Here is a 21,047-nt window from a genome sequence, read left to right as displayed (position 1 = left end):
GCAGATGTTGAACAGCTGTAATTATTTTATCTGTCCTTACAATGCATTATGCAAGCACTTTATAGATCAGACTTCTGTGGTTACATACGTATTCCACAATCTTAACCAACATGTCTATGTAATTAATGGTTAAGACTGATAAACAGATGTGGCCTAGATCAATTGGTTGTGGAATGTGTATGTGACTGCAACATTTGGCCTATCCTGTTTCTGCATAATTAGTGGCCAAGTAAGACAAAACAGTTAAGAACTGTCTCAGAATTTCCACGACCGTGGTTTTTGCATATACTAGCATTCTTGTCTTGTAAGAAAGGGCATATGTGCACATTGGAATAGTCGTGATTCCTCAGTTGTTCAGCAGTCGTTTTAGATATATTAACCAGATGTAAAATAAGGTAAGGGGTCTTCAGCTTTCCCACGAGATTTCCCACATAAAGACATCATGCTCGTTACATTTGAAAGATACCTCTGAATCACCCAAATTAATGCTGTATTAACCAGCTTTTTTAATAGCCGGTGGACACTAACTTCTTAAACTGACTTGTTACCTTTGGGTAATAGAAATCCCCAATGAGAGGGTGCGCTTTTATTGAATTGTGTTCTCCTAAAATGAAGGAGCTAATAGGAAGAAATTTGTCACTGGTAAGAGGCTTGCAATTTAAGAAGGTGGTGTCACAAGGGCACTGCTTGTCCAAAGAACTGAATCGTGGACATGAAAGACTTCAAATCTGTGTTGTCTGCTACTACCTGAATAAAACACCAGCTACTGAAAACCAAACTAATTTTGCTGTTGTTAAGACTTTCTTTGTTTGTTGTTTTGTTTTTTAATTCTATTTATTAGCTTCTTAATTTGGGTTTGTATTAGGATTTTAATTGGAAGCTTTGTTTTGTCTGATGATTTCGGAGGTGATTTAGCAAACACTGGTGCTTTGCCCTCTGAGGACTCCTGAAAGTAACAGAGAAGTATTGAACAATTTTTGGAGTTTCATGTCTTATGCACGAGAATGGGGATTCCCAGGTCTCAGTGAATGATAATAATAAAGCTGTGAGGTAAAAGACTTCTGATGGTAGTGTTCTTTATGAAGGTTAGCTGGAGGTCAGCCCCAGGGAGAGAAGCAGAGACTTGCTTTGCTGTTCAGATCCACTGTGAAGTAGTTATTTCTAAATTAATCACTGAGAGAGATTTGACCATTATATAAAATTGTCAAGGGACTGCGAAACCTAAACTGTTAATCGTCCTGTTTTTCAGGGTCGTCTTTCGTTTTTTGTCTTCAGGTAAAATATCGTTAAAATTGGAAGAGGTTTCTATTTTGATTATGTTTATTGTCTAATACTGAATTAATTGATAGCTTGTGGTATTTTTTAAATTTCTTACTATTTCATTTACAGCTTTCTAAGCCTCCTGTTGTTAGCCAGGTGTCATATGTGAACAGCTTAGAACACCTCTTGAAGGAGAAAGAAGAATCTAAAAGGTTTGTTTCTTAAAGCTGCTGTGAAAAATTTGGGTTGGAGTTGTAGAAGCTTAGATTTGGGTATTTGGGTAGCAGCAAGCTAAGCTTTGCCTGCTGATGCCACCAGCATATATCTGACAGGACCTACGAGTGTGGCCTAACTGTAAAAGCTGAATGATGGGCTCCTTTCAAGCAATAATGAGTGATTTGTGATACATCCATCTACTCTTCAAGAACCAGACTAAATTTACTGCTGCCTTTGTTATAGGTCACTGAGCCAGCTAGCAGCTGCTGGTCAGGCAAGAAATAGAAGTACTTATGTAGACTGACTGTACTAGTTTCTTCAAAGGCCTTTGTAGCTCAGTTTGGGTTTCCAAAGTTGTGTAGACTATTGGTATCTGAGTAGTTACACAGTTCAGTGAACAGAACCAATGAGTGTTCTTGCAAGAGATCTTTTGGGTAAAAAATGTAATGTTGTGTATGTAGTAATGGCAAGAGGTGGTGATGGGTATATATGTGAGATTTAACTGTTTAGGTTAAAGAATCTGACCCTAGTAACCACGGGCTGACTGACTGTGGAGCAGTGAATACTCCTATAACTAATATGATTTAACAAATACAATACTAGTATGACATTAAAAAAAAATAAAAAAAATTCAACCAGAAAATTGAAAGTTTTTTGTGCAATTACAAAAAATTATATCAGAAGTTGCTTGAGTGTATTTGTCTCTGACAAACTAGTGATTCATTGTGCTGTTGGAAATTCATTAGATTTTGGGAAACATCCACTTTGTATCTTGGAGTACTAAGGTGCTTGTTTTTTGCACAGACACAATGTTTCGCATGCTTTTGCCATGTGTAATTGGCTACTAACTCTTGCGTTCACATTCAGAGCTTAAATGTTGTTGTCTTTTGTTGTAAATACTAAATAGTGATGATATGTTCTGCTGCTACTGTTACTTCAGGGTAGATGAACTAGAAAAGCGGTTACAGGAAGACCTACAAGGAATGGAAACTAATTCTTCAGATGGAGAAGATGAGAATGCCAGTGGAGATGAAGATCTCTCAGAAGAGCACAGGTCCTTCCAACTGCAAAACCAATTAAATCTAGCTCTTCACTTTTCTAGCCTTTTTTTCTAATCTCTCTCTCTTTCCATCAGTTGTTGTTAATATGTTTAATGTGAACCATTTTTATCATCTTTCGGGGTTGGGTGGATTTTTTTGGACGTTATTTTAACAATTCAGCTTTCACATAAGGCTTATGTGTTAATCTGAAAATATCTGTCTCAACCAGCAAATAGCCTCTCAATATTTAAATTCATAAAAGCAATTTTGAATTTTACAGGGCGTTTATAAAGAGATTTTCAGTAATAGCTCATGCAATACCTGACTACCACCCTGGAGAAGATATATGTGATTTATCAACCTCTGGGAAAATCTTCAATCACCATAACCTTGACTTGAGGAATTTTCACTTCATCCCTCAAAATCCTATAGAAAAGCTCCTTCTTAGGTAAGAATATCCTCTTCTCTGTGTGTTTACTGGTACAATTTTCTTCAGTGTTAGCAATTTTTAAGGTAAAATAGTATCTTTGCATGCAAATGAACTCTGTCTTACTAAGGAGGCAAGACTGACTCCCTTCCCCTGGAATTCTCCTTTCCAGGTTAGCTTTACAGAACAGTGAATTGTTACTTGAAGCTTCCTTCTTTCCTCCTCTGGAATTCTTTAAAAACATCTTAAATGAGACATAAGGGAAAAAAACAGGTGTTCTGGTCTCTTCCTTATTTCTGCTGTGTTGGGCTATCATTGATAATCTGACCAGTTTGTGGAGGATAAATGCAGAAGTGAAATGTTATAATGAACAAAAGCTTAACTATCACAAGACAGAAAGAGGACCTTTGTGGTGAACTGATTTGTGACCATTGTTGCACAATGTCTGCTGAAGGACTTTGACTGATGAGTTTTCCTCCCAGATGGGCCTGGGACTTAGGGCTCCACCTAATGAGGATTGCAGAAAGTCACAGTCTCTCACATCTGTTAGATTCAGTCACTGAGCTAGCAGTGTGTCTCTGTGTATATACACAACTGTTCTGTAACTCATAGGGATTTGTATTCTATATTTCTGTGGCTGTCAGGCTACAAATAGCCGGACAAATTCTTGCATAATACCACAAATGCAAATCTTGAAAAATTCTGGTCATTTCAGTTGGCGTTTTGTTCCAAACTCGCATCAGTGAAACAGAGAGAATTCATTTAATTCTAAAGGATTTTGCATATGTATTTATGTGCTATTGTGGGTGTGAAGAGGAGAAGGGTGGCTTCTCCTTGTCTCTTGAGGAAGTGATGTTTGTGATTATACTCCTTTAGCTTCAAGCCTCTTATTAATATGTTTTGAAGATCACAAGGATATAAGCTTCAAAAGTACCTGTAAATCAGTGACTGGAGGAATGAGAATTAAATGAATCATCCCTTGCAGAAGGCAATTATGATTTAATTGCTTATGCATTCTGCCCAGTTGGCACAGCTGGCACACACTGGCTGTCCAGCTGGCACATGGATGTCTTCCTAGCCCCTTGCTCAGTCAGATAGGTAAAGGGTATATGGAGAAGTCAGGACACAGATCTCTCAACAGAGCTACTTGTTTTAGTAGATAATGAGAATAGAGGAGACTAAAGAAGGATATGTGGGAAACTGAATATCATTAATTCATCTGCTTAGGACATACCTGACTTTCTAAAGAAGACTAAAGCTAAAATAATTCAGTAATAAAAATGACATTTTCTGTTCTTGCAACAGCTGCTTCTTGTTCCTCACAAATTTGCACAGTGATATTAAACTGTTTGATGTTAATTGCTTTAGTTTGCCTCCAGACTCTTTATTTAAAAGATTATTTTAAAAATGTCAAAGTTTTTTTTTCTTTTCTTCTAAAAGTGTTGGTAAAGGTCATTGGACAGTAAAAAATATTATTCACTGGTCTCACTGAGCTTAGCAGACGGTCTGTAGACAGGCATCATGGTTCATAGTACAATAGTGTAAATCAATGTTTGTTTGAAGCTATTATTCTCTGATAATACAAATGCTTCCAGATTGTATAGTGTGGCATTCTGGAGAAAAAGATAGTTGTTCTAAATAACAAATAAAGTTTAATTACTATAGAATGTCATATAGGTAAGAGCATAAGAATAACATCTGTTTTGGATGTTGAGACTTTTGTTTGCTGTTGTTGATGATCTGAGGGGTGGGGAAGTTCTTACACTTCTGTGAAAGTGCTGATTCAACCACTAATTCAGTTTTCTCCTCTTTCCCCACCTTTGTCTTACAGTTCTAGTGTAACACAGCAGCTTTCTTTAGCTGTTAATGGTTTTCTAAGTTCTGCTTACAGTTGTATCTTGTGTCCCATACCAATTCTAAAGTGGCTTTTCCAGGTAAGACTATACTACTCATGCAGTTATACTCTGTCCAGGTGTAATATTCTTCCTGGAAGCCAGTTGTAGCAGGAATAATCAGAACAAGTTTGTGAATCTGTTGCCTTAGGTTAAGAGCTTTTAAATACAAAAATCTTTCTTTCTGGGTTCTGATTTGTTTTCCAGTGTGAAATGCTTTGGTTGTCGCTAGGGGTAAAACATTAGGGATAACTTTCCTCCAGCTTCTGAGTGACTGCAAAGCTGCGCATCCCGGTCCACCTTCATACGCATTTGAAAAGGGAATAGTACGTGCTAGGTGAGAAGAGATTTCAGGATATAATAGCATGGGCAAAATCACAAGCAAATGTTAATCTTATTTCCTTCCACCCTTAAAAAACAACAACAAAAACGCCCCAAACATGCTGCAGTATGCAAAAGTACCGTTTCTATGTATATCGCCTTGTAAGTCATCAGAGATACCCGCATTATCAGATAATTTTCATTTGGAAAATGTCGAGGTGCACTGTGCCTCAGGAAAAGGCCTGGAGCCATTCTCAAAGGAAGTGTTGCTTTCTAGGTGCCTGTGTCCATGTCTGAATCCCCAGGAACTTACATTGCTCAGTTACTCAGAAAAATGCCCCTCTCCAATCTCCATTCTGTTATTATTTACCACGTTCTAACTGTGCCTGAAACAAAAAAGAAAGCTGGACCGCCTGTGAAATTGCAGCCTGGGTCTGTTGACTGGCTTTCTGCTTTTGCTGAAAGGGAAACATTTTCCTCCTCCATGTCCTTCCCTCCAGCCAGTAAAAAATTGCCTTCCACCCCTTGTGTGAGCCCTGGTGTTCCTCTAATAAGGAGGAAGTGTGAGCCAACTCAGCTTGCTTACAGAGCGGGAAACTGTCCAGCACTTGAAGGAAAAAAAGAAGAGTTTGTTGCTGGGCTAGTGAAGTGCTCCAGGAAATCTGAACTGTACTTCATAGTCATATTTTTGAAGTTGAGTTCTATGAAAAACTAAGAATTCATTGTTTTTGTTTAGTATTGCATATGTTCAACTTGCCCATGACTGGCAAAGGTTGTACTTAACTCTGTTGCCCCCTACTCCTCATCAAGGAGTTCACTTTGATCACAGATGCAAATGGGTTCCAAAGGGATATACGATACTTTCCATTCTCTTAACCCTCAGTACCTTCTTATGAACCAACAGATTCAATATGAGGTTACAGTGTTCTGATATTGCAAATAATTAATTTTAAAGTATTCATAGTGTCTCTGCAGTGCTTGAAATAATCCATATCACAATATTCTGTTCTTGGTATATCTTGCTTTAGAAGCTTTTGTTTGGTTTTTTTTTTTTTTCTGTTACTGTTTCTTATTTTATTTTACCAAAGGGTGGGTTTATTTTTTTAATTAAGAGAAAACTGTTGCCATCACACCCCTTGGTATTTGACATGTAGCTGCTTTTCTCTCCACAGATGATGTCTGTTCATCCTGACTATTGTGTTTCCACTCAGATTTTAGACAGATTGATGGAGATAACACTAAAAAATGGTGAGTATTTGAAGGATGGAAAACTGACCACCTGAATGAAGGTATTTCCCTTCTGTTAAGTACAGAAAGGTGTTGGGGAGGAAGTAAAAGGCACTGGCTCTGTTCTGTGATTCTGGCATGAATTTAGGTTCTTCTGTTACTTATGTAATGCACAAATGCTAGGAGTTGGTCTTCACTGAGTATGTGCAAGCTGTACCACAGAATGTGGTCCTGGCACATATTTGCAAAGCAGTGCATCCGATATGGAGCCTTTTAAACTCACTTCTGTTATTTCACAAATAGGATTGACCTGAAGAGGAGACCAGTCTGCTCAAAAGTTTACTCTCCTTTCCATCTTTGCTTTAGAAGATGCAGACATGAATTTAATAGCTTCAGGGCTACAAGATGGTTTTCACATAGTCATACCCAGTATGTAGCACTACATAGTTTACTTTCCAGATAAATGGCAAAAGTGAAAAGAATCATACACCTGCACAGAAACGCTTTCAAGGATCTGCTTCAGCCCACACTGCTGCTCGTGTCTTGTGTGTTTTGCCTTCCTTCATCTGTACTCTCAAGTACTTCTCCAGTACAAGTTCCTTTGTATGTTCTCCATGTCTTCACTTTATTCAGATTCCTCGAAAGTCACTAATTCATTTAAGCCTGCCAGTTAACATCGTTAAAGTAATGCAGTTCTCTTGAAGTACTTGCTCAGGTCTGTCCAAATTGTACCACATATTTTGAATCTTGTTTGAAATAGGACTGTGAGCTGATACAAGAAGGAATGTAGCCTCCTTTATTTTGTGCTTTGCTGGCATTGAGCTTGATTCTGAATGAACAGTTCAAGCTGATTCGTGAGCATTCAAAGAATTAAGGCTGGGAGAGACCCCAGCAGATCTCTGACCCCAAGAGCAGGATCAAATACGCTGCAGTTGCTCCGGGAAAGTTGTCTAACCACTTTAAAACTGTGAAGTCTTTAAACCATTCTGAGACATTCTGTTCCAGTTCTTAACTAAGGATGCATCTTTGTATTTTACTGAATTGAACATTGAGATATGAACCTGCGGTGTCTTGAGTGTTGTGTTCCCTTATATTTGGTTTTGTTTTTTTTTTCTTACAAAGTTAGCTCTAAGACACAAAATTGACCCAATTCAGAAATCTAGTGACTTCTGTCATTGTTTGGAAAACTGCATCTAGTTGGATGTTACCTTGCTTGTTTAGTGTCCTATGGATAATCCTCTGTAGACTTTGCAGACTTTCAGATACAAATCATCATACAAATCAGCCCTTTTTGCAATAAGCATTGTTTCTTATTTCTATCGAATAAGTGAAGTCCATGTGTTTAGCACGTCTGTTCTAGAAACCTTGCCTGTTTTCCAATCTTACTTAGCTCCACTTACAGTCCCACTATGATAACACCTCTTTTACCTGTACCTACACAAAACAGTAACTTATTTATTCTCTTAAGAGTAAATCTTGCCTCCTTGTTTATTCTCCTGTTAGTTATGAAAGAGCTGTGAGGGGGAAAGGGGTGGATCTTTAAAGTAATTCAACTGTTTCATAGGCAAGATGTTTCTCTAGCATAAAATACTGTGTTACACTACTTTTTTTTTCCCCTCATGATTCTGAAAATAAGCACATTGTTCAATGCACCAACTATTCTGAGATGAGAGCTGGCAGAATTGATGCAGACTGCTGAGCTTATTTGTTTCCCTTAAAAGGAACTAATGCCAAGAACTAAAGTTAAAACTAATCGATTCCATGTCTTTTACTTGTAGCTTCCATCAGTGACGAGCAGTCTAAACCATGGATTCCTTCACTAGCTGACGTGTCAGCTGTTTTTATCAATATGGGTGTTGCGTTTAGATTTCTCTTTCCATTGCAGCATCTTCAGCCGAACTTCAACGAGTGTGATATTTTGTAAGTGTTTTCCTTTTGATATTTATTGCTTAGATCCTGTGAAACCAGATCTTGTGCTTAGAATGTAGAATCAGAAGGTTCTCCTTTATTTCCCTTCCATCAAGCGATACTCTTTAAATTCTCAGCTCATTAATAAGAGTGAGTAAGCCAGAACTTTAAACGATGCCTGCCAGGTAGGGATTCAGCAAACGAGAGCATTGTCCTTTGTCCTGTACCTTCCTAATGGAGGTTTACAAGAATTGTTGCCTGAATAGCTGGGCAGAATTGTAAGTAATTGGTTACAAGTTAAGATAGATGTGTGTGCTCTGTAACTGAAGATTGTTTGATTTGAAGGCATTTTGAAACATGCAGGGGTTTTTTTGTTCAGTTTGATGCAAATAAGCCTTTGTGGGCTTTTAAATTGTTGATTTATTGCTCAGATTAGCGTCTCTTTTATTAGAAGTCATATGCAAGAAACAGTGAGTAAACAACAGCCAAGAGAAGACCTAACTTCTGCCAGCCCAGCCTTCTCCAGTCTACCAGAAAACAATTTAATTAACGTGGTTAAGGTGAGAAAACTCCAGTTAGTGTGGGAGGGGGTTTTGTGGGGTTTTTTTGGTGGGGGTGGTGGAGGTTTTTTGTTGCTTTGTTTTGTTTTTTAGCAAAAACCTTGGTGTCGTAATCTATTCCAGGGAGTGTTTTGTTAGTAGATGCTATCCTGTGGTTTCAGCTTCCCATTCAGCAGAGATTATTGCAGGCTTGTTGCAAACTTTAGTTTCCTTTCTCCCTGACATCCATTGGCTTCACTCACAACTGCACAGTTCTGCTGCCTCCCTTTTCCAGCTGTGGCACTTTATCAAACATCTTTGCTCCCTTGTGTAGAAGAAACTATGCATTTCTGTGTTCCACTGGAAATGGGAAGGGGAGTTGATGTTGAGTGGTATGTTTTGCGCTGCCTCGGTGTGTTAGTGCAGCTCTCAGAGGTATGTGATCGATCCCAGTGCAGCACAAGGTGAATGAGGTGGGAGCTCGTGGAGGGCAAGTGGAACTGTGACTGTGCTGTGGAAGTGAGCTGTTAGAGCCACGCGCAGTGTGCCGTGAGACCATAGGCTGAATGAGTGGTGCTCACACTTCACAGGCTAGTTCTCTGTGATTAAAGATTGTATGGTGAAAATACTGACTTTATAACTGATTTCAGAGTCCTTGTGAAAGTACCTGAATCCTCCTAACATCATTTCTTTAGAGCTTTTTAACTATAAAATCACTTAGTTCAAGAGGAAGCACTCAGAGCATCTCCACTAGAGTCAAAATACACATCTCTTGATTAATTTGTGTTCTCATTTACAAACACATCCCATGTTGTAAGTAACCCATGTGATAATACTTGGGTGAGGAAAAATCTCTTGATTTATGTTTTCAGTATTGCTTGTGTATTCAGAAAAACAGAGTGCAGTTACAGGGAGATGGGGAGGTGTTAGTACACAAGTGTTGCAAGAACAATATATCGTTTGAGGTGCATTTTAATGTAAGGGTGGAAAACTTAAGTTCTCATCATACTTTAAAATAAGCTAAACCAATTTCGGGTTTTAATGCTTTTTATTTCTTCTAAAGTTTCTAGGTTTCTGTACAACAGTAATTCAAGGTGGATATACCGATCAAGAAATATTGCTGCTGCTTCTATTGCTCTTTAAAATAAGCTTGGAGAAACAGTTAAAGCAAATTCCTTTGATAGACTTTCAGTGCCTTTTCGTAAAGCTGCTGATAAGTATAAAAGACTGGGATACAAAGGTAACTTCATAAACAATTTTTCTTGTACTAGATTTATGAAACTGCAACTTAATTGTCAAGAAACTTCTGTTTTGAAGTTTTTGGGTTTTTTCTTGATATATCAGAAAAATACTGCTTGAAAATGTAATATGAACAAATTGGGAGCTTTGGATTTGTGTGAGGTTTAGGCGGTGGGTTTTGTCACATGACATGCTTGCCTGTCTTCTTCTGCAAGGGGACTGTTGTATTGAACTTAATCTTATATTTACTAAAACACCTGTACATTTAAAAAAGCTCTCTGAAAGAATGAAGAAATAATTGCACTAAGCTGATAAAATGTCACAAAAGGCAATCTGATCTCCCCTACCCTACTGTAAAATAGTATTTAGCAGACTTAACTGCAGGTGCAATGCAGAATTATCTTTATGCACATTATCTTTTATTAGATCAATTCCTTTTAACATTTGTACTGTATATGTTTCTAGGGAGTAGATGTGTACTCCTTTGCAAATAAAACGAATGCCTACCATATCTGTTCTTCATGTCGGGATTTTTTTTGTTGTTATTGTTCTTTTAAAGATGCCTGAGCTCTGCCTGGCAGTGAGTGAACTCTCGAGTCATCACCATAATCTCCTGTGGCTGGTTCAGCTGGTGCCTAGCTGGATAATACGTGGACGGTAATGACGCTGTAGCATCAGAAATATGTGGTATCATTAATAGCTAGTTTATTTGTATCATTAACAGCTAATTGATCTGTATAAGCTCAGTGTGATCAATGCAATAGGTATTACATGACGCTTTAAAAAAAAAATTGGGTTTTCTCATATGTTACAGATGTATGTGCAATTCTTATTGTGTATATATAGCTTCTTGATCACCTCTGCTGTGAAAAAGGGTTATTTTGTATTTTATGTGTAGTTTTCTGGGCTGCGGACTTCCTGGTACCCAAGAGTAAAGAAAGACTTTACAACTTCAGATTCTGACATCTGTCACCTCTCTAATTGTTGTCTGAATGAACAAAAATTAAATTTTCTTTGGGTGATTCGTGTCTGCTTTTAAGTGTCAAATCTGTTATGAGTTCTGTATCTTTCAAATTAATAAATTATAATGTATTTGAGTGAGGAGAATTACTTGGGTCCTCAATTTCAGCCTGGGAGACAAGCATCTAGCAGTGTTTACTTGTACAAAAGAAAAGCTTCAATGAGATAAGGGTACTTCTGTTTTACTAGCCTCTTTACTAGTATAATAGCACCTATATTCAGAAAATCCAGTTTAATAGTTGTAGGCAAATTTTTGTCTAGGGAAGCCATGCATAGCCTCATATACTTTGTAGAAATGGTGTGGATTTAAGAAATTATTTGGGAAATGAATTTTTTAAATTGTTTTTCAGGGAAGTAAGAAGACGTCTTAGCCTAGTGATAATTTCAAAGCTTCTTAATAAAAAGCATGTAGAAATACCTGATGACACGGACGAGCAGGTACTGCATCTATGTGTTGTGTGTGTATAATTTGAAAGTTTAGAAAACATGTATATTATTGTTTGTTTTATGTTTTAATACTGTAAGCCTCTTTTCAAGAGCCTTGCAAAATGACCAATTAGTAATTTTTAGTTTAGATTAGTATTGGAAGTATATTTGCACATGTGTGTAACGTGCATGTTCTGCAGCTTGTAAGTGTGGTACCGTTTATGTGCCTGAACATTCATTTTGGACATTGGAAAGAGGTCTACACTTTCAGTCTTCCTTTTGTGTTCATGTAGAGTCACTCTTTGTTTTCATAGGGTTGGTCTTTTATTGAGGCAACGTACAAACACTTTAGTTGGTAAATAGTCAAAAATCGCCCAAAGCATGAAAACTTCCATTTTAATTAAAAATCCCTTTTATGTTCTTGTCTTAATGGACAAATAATATTGTAGTGGCACTCAGTTTCCAATTTTCTGTTGCCAGTAAACCAGTCCAATTTTTTATGTTTGTATTGGTAGATGGCTCTTCTGCAACAGTTTCTGGTGTACATGAAACCTTCTAATCTACTGAAGAAGATGAGAGAAGGACTGGAGCAGCAGGATGCCGGTGGAGTCCACCTTCATATAGAACTGGAACAGGAGGTATATAGCTGATAGTGCTTTTTTGCATTTGTCTTTTTATGCATCTTCTACAATCTTGAGAATGTTTCTTTTGATTTCTGTTAACTGAGGACAGTTCTGTACATAAAACTGTACAGACACTTTTGTTGCTGTTCATCTGTATAATTAAAAACTTATTCATGTTCAATTGTTATTATAGTCATGGAGGAAGGAAAGAAGTAGCGTGTGATGGAGGAAGCTGTATTAGGTTGTTTTACAAACAGGGAAATCATCAGATTTTCTGCATGGTTAAGTCACACTAGTGTCTTGAGTCCTGTCTTCTGTAATCAGAGGACTATCTTCCCTCCCTTCCGATGTAATCAGTGGAAACTGTTTGATGCTGAGCCAGACCTTCATCTGCAGGCTTCAGAAAGATTTAGGAATCTTTTATGAATCTTTTCTCATAAACAGGTATTAGAAAGATTTAGTATTTCCATTCGTCAAAACATTGAATATTGCTTTGATTATTTGAGTCTATCATGGAATCTCTTAGCAACTATTTTGATCTGGATGTAGATGATGGGAAAATAAAGCCAACTGCTGAATTTAATTTTCAGTAATTGAAACTACAGAAAGTTTTGTAGGTTACTTGGGTAACTTAAAACAGTGTAATACTGTTTTAAAATGTTTCTAATATATGAATGTACTGTTTCAAATTAGTTATTTAGGCAAATGTGTAGACATACTTGTCCATTGGTCTGGCTGTTTGAGAAATCATTCCAGAAAGCAAAGATAGTGCTATATCTAGATGTGAAGAGTGAGGATTGTGCTTTGACTGCTAAAGTGCTGTTGATTTCTCCTCAGGCCTACTACCTAATCTATGTCCTCCTTCATCTAGTCAGTGAAGCTAGTTTCTTCGATGTTGTAAATTCTAATCAAAGGGTAAGTAACTTCAGTGGCTAGATCTTTAGATTTTAAAAGACTATTTATCATGCACTTTTGGTCTGTTTTGGTAAGAGCTATCATGTGATAGAAGACCACCAGAGGATAATAGCACTGGGGGAAAATTTCATTCTGGGGCCAAGTAAATGCAACTACCTCAAAACATAAGGCTGTGGATCAGCAGACATTTATTTTGTTACTCTTTCTCAGAAAGTAACTGGAGATTAACTCAACACAGAAAGTCTAAGAAGTCTAATAATCCTGTGAACTTCTGAAGTAGAGTTGAAATTTTTCAGTCTAGCAGAAAACCTCTTTGAAAATATGCAGTAAAATATGTTCAATCATGTCACGGTTTTCTGTGCTGGAGTGCAGCCATGCAGCAAATGAGAGCTAGGACTGTATCTCTTCTGTTCCCTGTAGTGATAGTTCCCTTGTGCCATGTGATGCGAGCATCTCTTAAGTAATACCTTCTGCTGAGCTTTTCAGTAATCCTATTCAGATTTCTGTGATCATGTGCTGTGAGTTACTTGCTGCAAGGTGTTTGTGTATGCCTTCTGCCCCATAGAATCATTCTTGGCTGTTAAGAAATCTGTCACATGAACTGTTTGAGAGAGGCAGAGCAGTAATGTTTGGTTACATTCCGAGGCTTAAGTGTCTCAGTTTCCTACTCAATACAAAAAGATAATCACAGAGTGTAATCTGAAACAAAATCCTATTTGGTAAAGAAAATAATTATTTTGTGTTGATCTTTTGAGATTTGTTTTTTACAACTGCCTTCCCGAAGATTTCTGGAGAACCTTATCTTTTTTGTTTTTTTTTTAATGCCTCTGTATTTCTTAATGAAGAAAGAGTCTATTACTCACTAACCTGTTAGCCATCAAGTGGCAAGAGGGGTGTGGCTGAATATTGTGCAGGCTAGACTTTTTGTAATATCGGTATAACTGTTCCATTTCTGGTCCTCTTCCAGTTAGATGGGGTAAATTGTCATGGTCTTGAGACACCAGCAAATGTTTGTAAGTAGAATTCCAGTGTCTCGTGTTCGGTAGAGCAGAGCTTCTTTGAAGCTGTTCAGTGAGGGATTGAAAACAGGAACTTTATGAAGAAATTCACAGAATGCAAAAGATCTTGGGAGCCATTATCAAGAGATCGTGAAGTTGCAAAACTGCTTTATTAAAGTAATCAGAAATTTAGAGACAAAGAAAAGATCAGTGCATAAACCTTGGATATGTTTTACCTGCTCAGCCAATTCCTACAAAAGAAAATGACCTGAGTCATCATTACTGAAAAGGTTATTTTTAGCTATTGTAACTTCAGAACTTTTTTTTTTGCTGATAAGACCTGAATGTCACTATGCTTGCTACTTCGGGGACAGAAAGGATTTACAAATTCGCTAGTAGGAACTTTAAAATTTGTGATGTATAGATTTGCTGTACTCTGACAGTATTTTTTTAAAGCTCTCAGACCTGGTTTACCGTGTGCATACCAGCAACTTATAGAGGATCTTGTGATCTTGTTTTCTTTCCTTTCCCCCTTCCTTACTGTATATTTCTGAGAAAAATTCAAACTGAAGCATATAATTTTTAAATTTAAATAATATTTGAAGAAAGCTTTTAGTTTTGACATGGAGGATTTAAATAGCTGTATACTTTTGTCTTTAGCAACACTTACTGAAGCTTTGTGGTGCCTTAGATAAGCACATAAAATGTGATATTAGGGAAGATGCAAGGCTGTTTTATCGAAGTAAGGTAAGACACGTATGTTGGGGTTTTTTGCTTGTTTGGGGGTGGTTTTTAGTGTTCCTGATTTTGTGTTGTTCCCTCACCCCAGCCCTGGAAATTCTAAGAGTTCCTCATGGGTTTGGTTTTTTTCTTGTTTCTCCGTCTGCATCATGCCTTTGCATGTAGACAAATATATGCCCACTTTAATGCACTGAAAATACTCTTTTTTTTGCTAACAGCAGGACTCTTAACAACTGTAAAACCTGAGCTTGTCTTCCTTTTAGCCAGGCATCTCAACTTACAGACTCACTGAGTTGCTCCATGTCTTTTCCTGGCCGTCACTGATAGTTGACTCTACTTTTAAGAGCAGAGGCTACGTGCAGGGCAGGATACAGAGGACTGAAACACTAGCCTGTCTTGCATGTGTCTCTGTTTTATTTTCAAATTAATGAGTTAGTTAAAAATGTTGTGGATTTAAGCCAACAGCGTATGTGATGTAGCATCAGGCTTGGATAATTGCCTTTAGTTGCTTTGTGGTGCGGGGCGTACCTAATGATAGTCCTCATTTTGTGACTTTCACGCTTCGTATGCTGTCGTAGCAAGCCAAATCAGATCAGCGATAAAGTGACCGACCTCAGCTTTGAAAAGCCTTGACTTCTTCAGCGTTAAATCTACATTTGCAGTTGTGTGCATCCTTACCTCTCAAGAAGATTTTTCTTTTTTTGTTCAGGCAGATTAGTAGAGCCTGGATCCTTTTAACAAGTTAATGAATCTTGCCTTGGATTTTTGTATCTCGGGTCGCTTTCACTTTCGTTTCTATTGCCCTTGCCCCAAGAGGGGAAAATCTTACTGTTTTCCCCCATTATTTCAGTTGTGTAATAGTACAGTAACTTCCAAAGGATGCCACCCTGCTAGGTTTTGACACAGCGTGTGAAGCAGATCTCAGTTCTGAATGGCTTGGATTAAACACCTGCTTGTGATTGGTTATGAAAAAACACAGTTTTGTGTGTAAGGAATTCAGAGGCAGACAGTGCTGCATAGTTGGCTTTTGTGATTGCAGTTGCAGACATCTTTTCTAGGTGCAATCAGACTTGTGTAACAAACCTAGTTCACCTGCAGGATGAGGTGGGTGTTTGGAGGCCAGAGGCTTACACGCTGATTCCAAACACTTGCAGGGAGTCATGTGCCTGTAATGTGTTTGTGTGGAGTACATGACTTTAAATTCAGAGACCCAAATTACAGGGATCTGATTGGAGTTGAGGTGGTGATACTTTGTGCCAGCTGTAAAATTGTTCCCTCCCATTAAACATTGGGTGTTGGGTTATCTGGGGTTTATGGATTTGGGGGCTGGGAGACAGAGAGGTATGATTTTGGCTTTTTTAACATAAATGACTAAAGTAATGAATCTGAATTTGCAGGTAAAAGATGTAGTTGCTAGGATATATGGCAAATGGCAAGATACGATACAAACCACTCGGCCTACTCAGGTACTGTAATGAAGCCTTTTTCTCTCTTTTCATATTGCAGGGTGCAGTTAACTCGGTTTTTTAGCATTTGAAAATAGCATGTTCTTGTAAAGAGGAGGTGTTTTTTTTTTTTCTTCATGAATGACCTGGCTGTGGAATACACATAGATGTATTAGAATAGATTTTAATTAAAATTCTTACTTTGGTAGCTTCAGTAAAACCAAGATTTCTTCTTTGGCCTTAAAAGTGCTGCTTTTGTAACTGGTTTGCGTAATACACTAAAATGCTAGTGCTGAGTCAAGTCACAGGGCCTGTCTCTGATTATAGTTATTAGCAGATGCTTCGAAAAGGACCTTCGGGCAGGAATGCAGTGATGCGCTTCCTGCTGTGGTCTGGCAGTGTGTGACTTTGAGACTACTTGAGTCCAAGGCTCTATCCACGTATGTTTAACGGCTCTTGATAACTCCTCCCCCTTTGAATATGTTGCATTTCCTGCAATGATGAGGAAATGCCTTTCATGCTCTGTAAAAGTATGCAGTAGTAAATAATGTCATGATTGGTCTCTCATTAATATTTGCCTTCATGATACCTAGCTGGACTTGGTGGAATAGGGGGTAATTTCTACTGGTATTCAGAGTTCAGAGCTGTTTCTTCCAGTCTAGAGTTGTAAAGTTTCTTTTGTAATGTGATCAGATCAACTGTTCTGAGTCCTGTCTTAGAAAAGCTTAGCTTTCCAGTAATGCAGTGCATTACTTGCATAAAATGTAAATTATATGTATATGCTTAGTATTGATTTCAGTTAAAAACTGTGTAATCAACCGTTTGTGTGTAAAGACTATTAATCACTCCCAGCAGTGTGCAAAAAAGACAACATTTGTAGTGTGTGTGACATTTCTTGTTATAGAGAGGAAAGGGAATCAGACAGTAACACGTGGCTGCAGAAGCTACTTAGCAATTGATGGCAGCTGATAATGATGCAGCTCTTTCAGAGTTGTTTTTATCAGAGAAATTTGGGGTTGATTCATCTATGGGGAAACTGGCAAGTGTTTCTGAATAAAATTCTAGAGACTCGCAACACACTGCGATGATCTCAAGCTAAGCACTTGCCTACTCTTTACTTCTATTGTTGGTTTTCTGACTTGCTTACTATTTTGTTTTTACTCTTTAGGGAAAGCTGCATGACTTCTGGGAGCCAGATTCGTGAAATCTTGCCTAGTTCAGGGAAAATAACAGAAAAACTCTGAAACTATGGAAGATGCAGAATGAATGGAGCTTCACCTTGGTCGGAACAGAAGGAATCAGTCACCTGAGTTAGAACTTGAGCTTGATTCAGGCAAATAATAAAAACACAAGGACCTAATTTGATTAATACTGCTTTTACTACAAATACACTACTTCTGAAAAATTAAAGTATGTAGACTGAAAAAAAACCCAGGTATTTCTAGAGCCCCATCTGAATTGGATGGAAATATTTTATCATATTGAAAGCTGAGGGAAGTTTTCTCGTTCTCATTGTTAATCACAAGGCATATTTGAAAACCATATGTATTAGTTTTCTTGCCAGCACACACCTGCAAGCATTATTTTAGGATGTCTGGGAAAGAACTGCCCTGTGACATGGAATGTGAGTTTGGAAACAGTGTTAGACCTCCCCTGTGTGAGCAGGTGAGGAAGTGGTTCAGAACTGGGCTGAGTAACAGAATTGCCTGCACATGTTAATGTGCAAAGCAGAATTGGTATGACCATCCAGTGTCTCTAAAAAATACAAAATACAGCAGTTGCATGTGAACAAGTGACTGCTCTCGTGTTCACCTGAGGGTGGAAACAGAGCTTAAGGGTGGTTTTGCCCAAACAGGTTAAGTGAATGCTGCTTTGCTCTGTGGTTGTGTTTTATCAAATAACAAAATGGAGTTTGTTGTTACAGGGATACATTCATTTTAACTTAATTTCCTCATCTTCAGGCATTAATTTATTTATGCAGTGAATGTGACTGCACAGAAGTGTTTCTGTAAGACCAAGTTATAAATGAGGTGTTATTACACCAGTAGTATTGTTGTACTGCTCTTTCAGAAACAAACATATCTGCATTTGTTATCTGGCTTCAGCACTTTCTCTAAATGGAGAAAATACTGGTTCTAAAATACCAGCTCAGTGGAGATTTGAGGAGATGAGCTTTTGGCCCACCTATGTAAAAACTGTGAAAACCATAATGAGGTCTGAAGCCCTTTGTGTGGAGTCTTGCCGCATACACAATATGTGTGCAGAGCTCCAAGAGCTGTTTGTGAAATAGTCAAAGGAAGATGCGGTCTCCTTTTGTGCTCCCTGTGCGAATGCCGTCATTTAAATCTTACAGTGTGGTTTGTCTGTAGGATGTGTGTATATATGAAGAGAAAGTTAAGGTATTGGGTAGAAGCGCTATCTGGGATTCCCTTAACAAGGGATATTTTTAATATCAATGTGTGCGTTTTATAATACTGTTTCCTTTTAATTTTTGTAATTACCTGTCTTGTCTTGTGTGATAAATTTCCTACAACTTTCCAAGATGAGGATGTAAAATAAGGCACAAAACCCCCCCCGCACCTTCATATTTAAGTGTGTATATTTCATATAAAGGAACTGTTATAGAATGGACACGTGACTTATAGGGAAGGTATTTTATTTGCAAATTCATATTCAATGTTTTGTCTTTCATTTCAAGTGTTAGAGAGTTAGCCTGAAACTGCAGTGTCTCTGTGCCCTTCATGGGATAATTAGCTTATCTTTGTTCAAACAAAAGTTCTGCTCTTCAGAGGGGGGGAAGAAAAGGAAAATCCCTTTTTTTAATCTCAACACGTTATTTAAGAATTGGAAGAATCTACCTCAAAGGGTGTCCTGGTTTGGCAATAGAACTGCTTTAGGCTAAAAACAAATTACGTGGTGTTATACAGGTATGGCAACGCCGTCCTTTGCTCTGCCTGTCTCGGATAGCGTATCAGCCTTCCCTCTGGCTGGAGTTGCTTACTCTGTTGAATATATTGTACGTAATTTTATTAACGTTTATATTTTTTCTCACTGATGTTGTATAAAGTTTAAAAAAAATGTAGAATACGTTTACTGTATGTAATGTGTATATATTTTCTTACCATGTAAAGCTGAAGTTGTGGTCCTGTATATTTTGGAGAAGGAAAGGGAAGGGATTTAGATGAAACGCTTTTGTACTGCAGTTCAGAGCACATTGAAACTGCAGAGGGTTTGGGGTTTTTTTTTGACAAAATACCCACTTTGATATTTACTTTTGTTTAATAGAACAATGAAAAAATAAAACCAGACATGCTTTTCTAATTAAATGTCCCTGGACAAAATGGGCATGCCTCAGCTCTGTTTCACAAAAAAATGGCTGCGGGTCCTATTTTGGTCTTACGGCACACGTTGTAGTTCTTGGGTTCACAGCTGATTCGCTTACTATAAATGGAGAAGGTCTTGAAGTCATTCTTAGCTCAGCCAGCCCTGTGTTTCGGTGCTTAATGCCTGTGTATACGTTCTGGCATTTCCCCCCTCTCCTGCCCTCCTGCTTTGTCTGAACTTTTCTTCCATCTGTTTTGTAGCCGAGTAGTAACTCCCCAGTTGCTTAAGTCTAGACGTGGGTTGCATTGGAGCATCATCGCTATCCTTGCAGAGATGATCCCAAAGCATCGCTGCGGAGTCTTTACAAGGGACTGCTGAGCTGAGCTCTGCTTCAGGACTCCTGGAAATGAAATCGCAAACCTGCTGCCGCTACGTTCTGCTGACTCAGTTACTGGCCCCCAGCCAGAAGTTACATGCATTGGGGAAGGCTGTTTGCACAGGAAATGTCTTAACTGCTTTGGTTGTCTTCAGATAAGCATTTTGCACTGAGGTTTATCTTTTGATATTATGTTGGCTGTATTAAGAGCCATGTTATCTCATTTCATGTGAAATTAGGTGCACTTTATTGCAGTAATCACAGACAAAAAATTAAAGGCTGACTATAAAATATACATTTGTGGCTCTTTGCCTTTTTCTTATTATTTTCTGACAAGCCTCTGTATGGCTTAAAAAAAAAAAAGCTGCTGGCTTTAAGTTGAAGAAACTTGCCAGCGAAACTATTTGCACATCTCATGTTCTCACTGTCCCTGTTGTGGAACTTGGTAATGGATGGGGATTTCAGAAGCGATGAATGACTTGCAGGTAGGTCTGGCTGAAGGTCAGGACATGTACGCTTCATTGGTGCGGTGGCTGCAGGAACTCTGAAGTCCCCGATGCTGACAGCGGAGCTGAGAGTGTCTTTGGGAAAAGCAGGTGACTGGAACAAACACGTGAAGTGTGCTGTTATCAGTGGAGCAGCTCATGAGATTGCTACACGATAGGATTTGAGGTAGCATTTCAACGTGGAAAAAGACCTTTTTAATAACGAGGGATGGATACCACAGTGTTAATTTTCAGAGCCCAGACAAGCCAGGTCTGTCTCCATCAAAGGTGCCTGTGCTTGGCATCACCCAGCAGCCGGCTCTGGGTCTCGGAGATGGCCTAACCCAGGGGTGGGCACTAGGCACATGGGCTGCGAGAGAGACCACGCTGTCTGTTGGAGATGCAAGCAAGCACTTCTAGGTAATAGGGTTACGGAGGGGATTCTTCTGCTGACCCCATCACTCGCAGGAATACTTCAAGGCCCACAGTATTAACACCAGTCTTGTATGTTTGTTTTTCTTCTTTCACAGGAGAACTGTATATATAGCATCGTATGGCTTGAGTTTGTGTTTTGTTGGTTTTATTGTTTTCCTTCCACTGGCTTTTAGTGTTTGTGCAACTTTCT

General features: G+C 38.3%; 1 protein-coding gene across 4 annotated transcripts in view; it reads left to right on the top strand.

Annotated features, from left to right (window-relative positions):
* SLF2 (SMC5-SMC6 complex localization factor 2) overlaps nucleotides 1-20,212 on the top strand; it is a 30,938-nt gene extending 10,726 nt beyond the window's left edge. For 2 of the 4 annotated variants that reach the window (XM_068399742.1, XM_068399743.1), the window contains exons 6-20: nucleotides 1,390-1,472; nucleotides 2,417-2,530; nucleotides 2,797-2,964; nucleotides 4,775-4,877; nucleotides 6,329-6,404; nucleotides 8,162-8,303; nucleotides 8,743-8,851; nucleotides 9,894-10,070; nucleotides 10,629-10,726; nucleotides 11,440-11,527; nucleotides 12,031-12,153; nucleotides 12,976-13,053; nucleotides 14,712-14,798; nucleotides 16,190-16,258; nucleotides 17,406-20,212. In XM_068399742.1, the coding sequence (XP_068255843.1) occupies nucleotides 1,390-1,472; nucleotides 2,417-2,530; nucleotides 2,797-2,964; nucleotides 4,775-4,877; nucleotides 6,329-6,404; nucleotides 8,162-8,303; nucleotides 8,743-8,851; nucleotides 9,894-10,070; nucleotides 10,629-10,726; nucleotides 11,440-11,527; nucleotides 12,031-12,153; nucleotides 12,976-13,053; nucleotides 14,712-14,798; nucleotides 16,190-16,258; nucleotides 17,406-17,441 (1,551 nt within the window). In that variant the 3' untranslated portion in view covers nucleotides 17,442-20,212. Of the gene's footprint in view, nucleotides 1-1,389; nucleotides 1,473-2,416; nucleotides 2,531-2,796; nucleotides 2,965-4,774; nucleotides 4,878-6,328; nucleotides 6,405-8,161; nucleotides 8,304-8,742; nucleotides 8,852-9,893; nucleotides 10,071-10,628; nucleotides 10,727-11,439; nucleotides 11,528-12,030; nucleotides 12,154-12,975; nucleotides 13,054-14,020; nucleotides 14,123-14,711; nucleotides 14,799-16,189; nucleotides 16,259-17,405 lie in introns of those variants that run through there. The other 2 variants (XM_068399740.1, XM_068399741.1) reach the window with 2 other exon arrangements.
* The last annotated feature ends 835 nt before the right edge of the window (nucleotides 20,213-21,047 follow it).

The sequence above is a fragment of the Nyctibius grandis genome, chromosome 4, assembly GCF_013368605.1.
Source record: "Nyctibius grandis isolate bNycGra1 chromosome 4, bNycGra1.pri, whole genome shotgun sequence".
Taxonomy (NCBI): Eukaryota; Metazoa; Chordata; class Aves; order Nyctibiiformes; family Nyctibiidae; genus Nyctibius; species Nyctibius grandis.
Note: the sequence above shows the minus strand (reverse complement) of the source record. Positions and strands in the feature narration are given on the sequence as shown.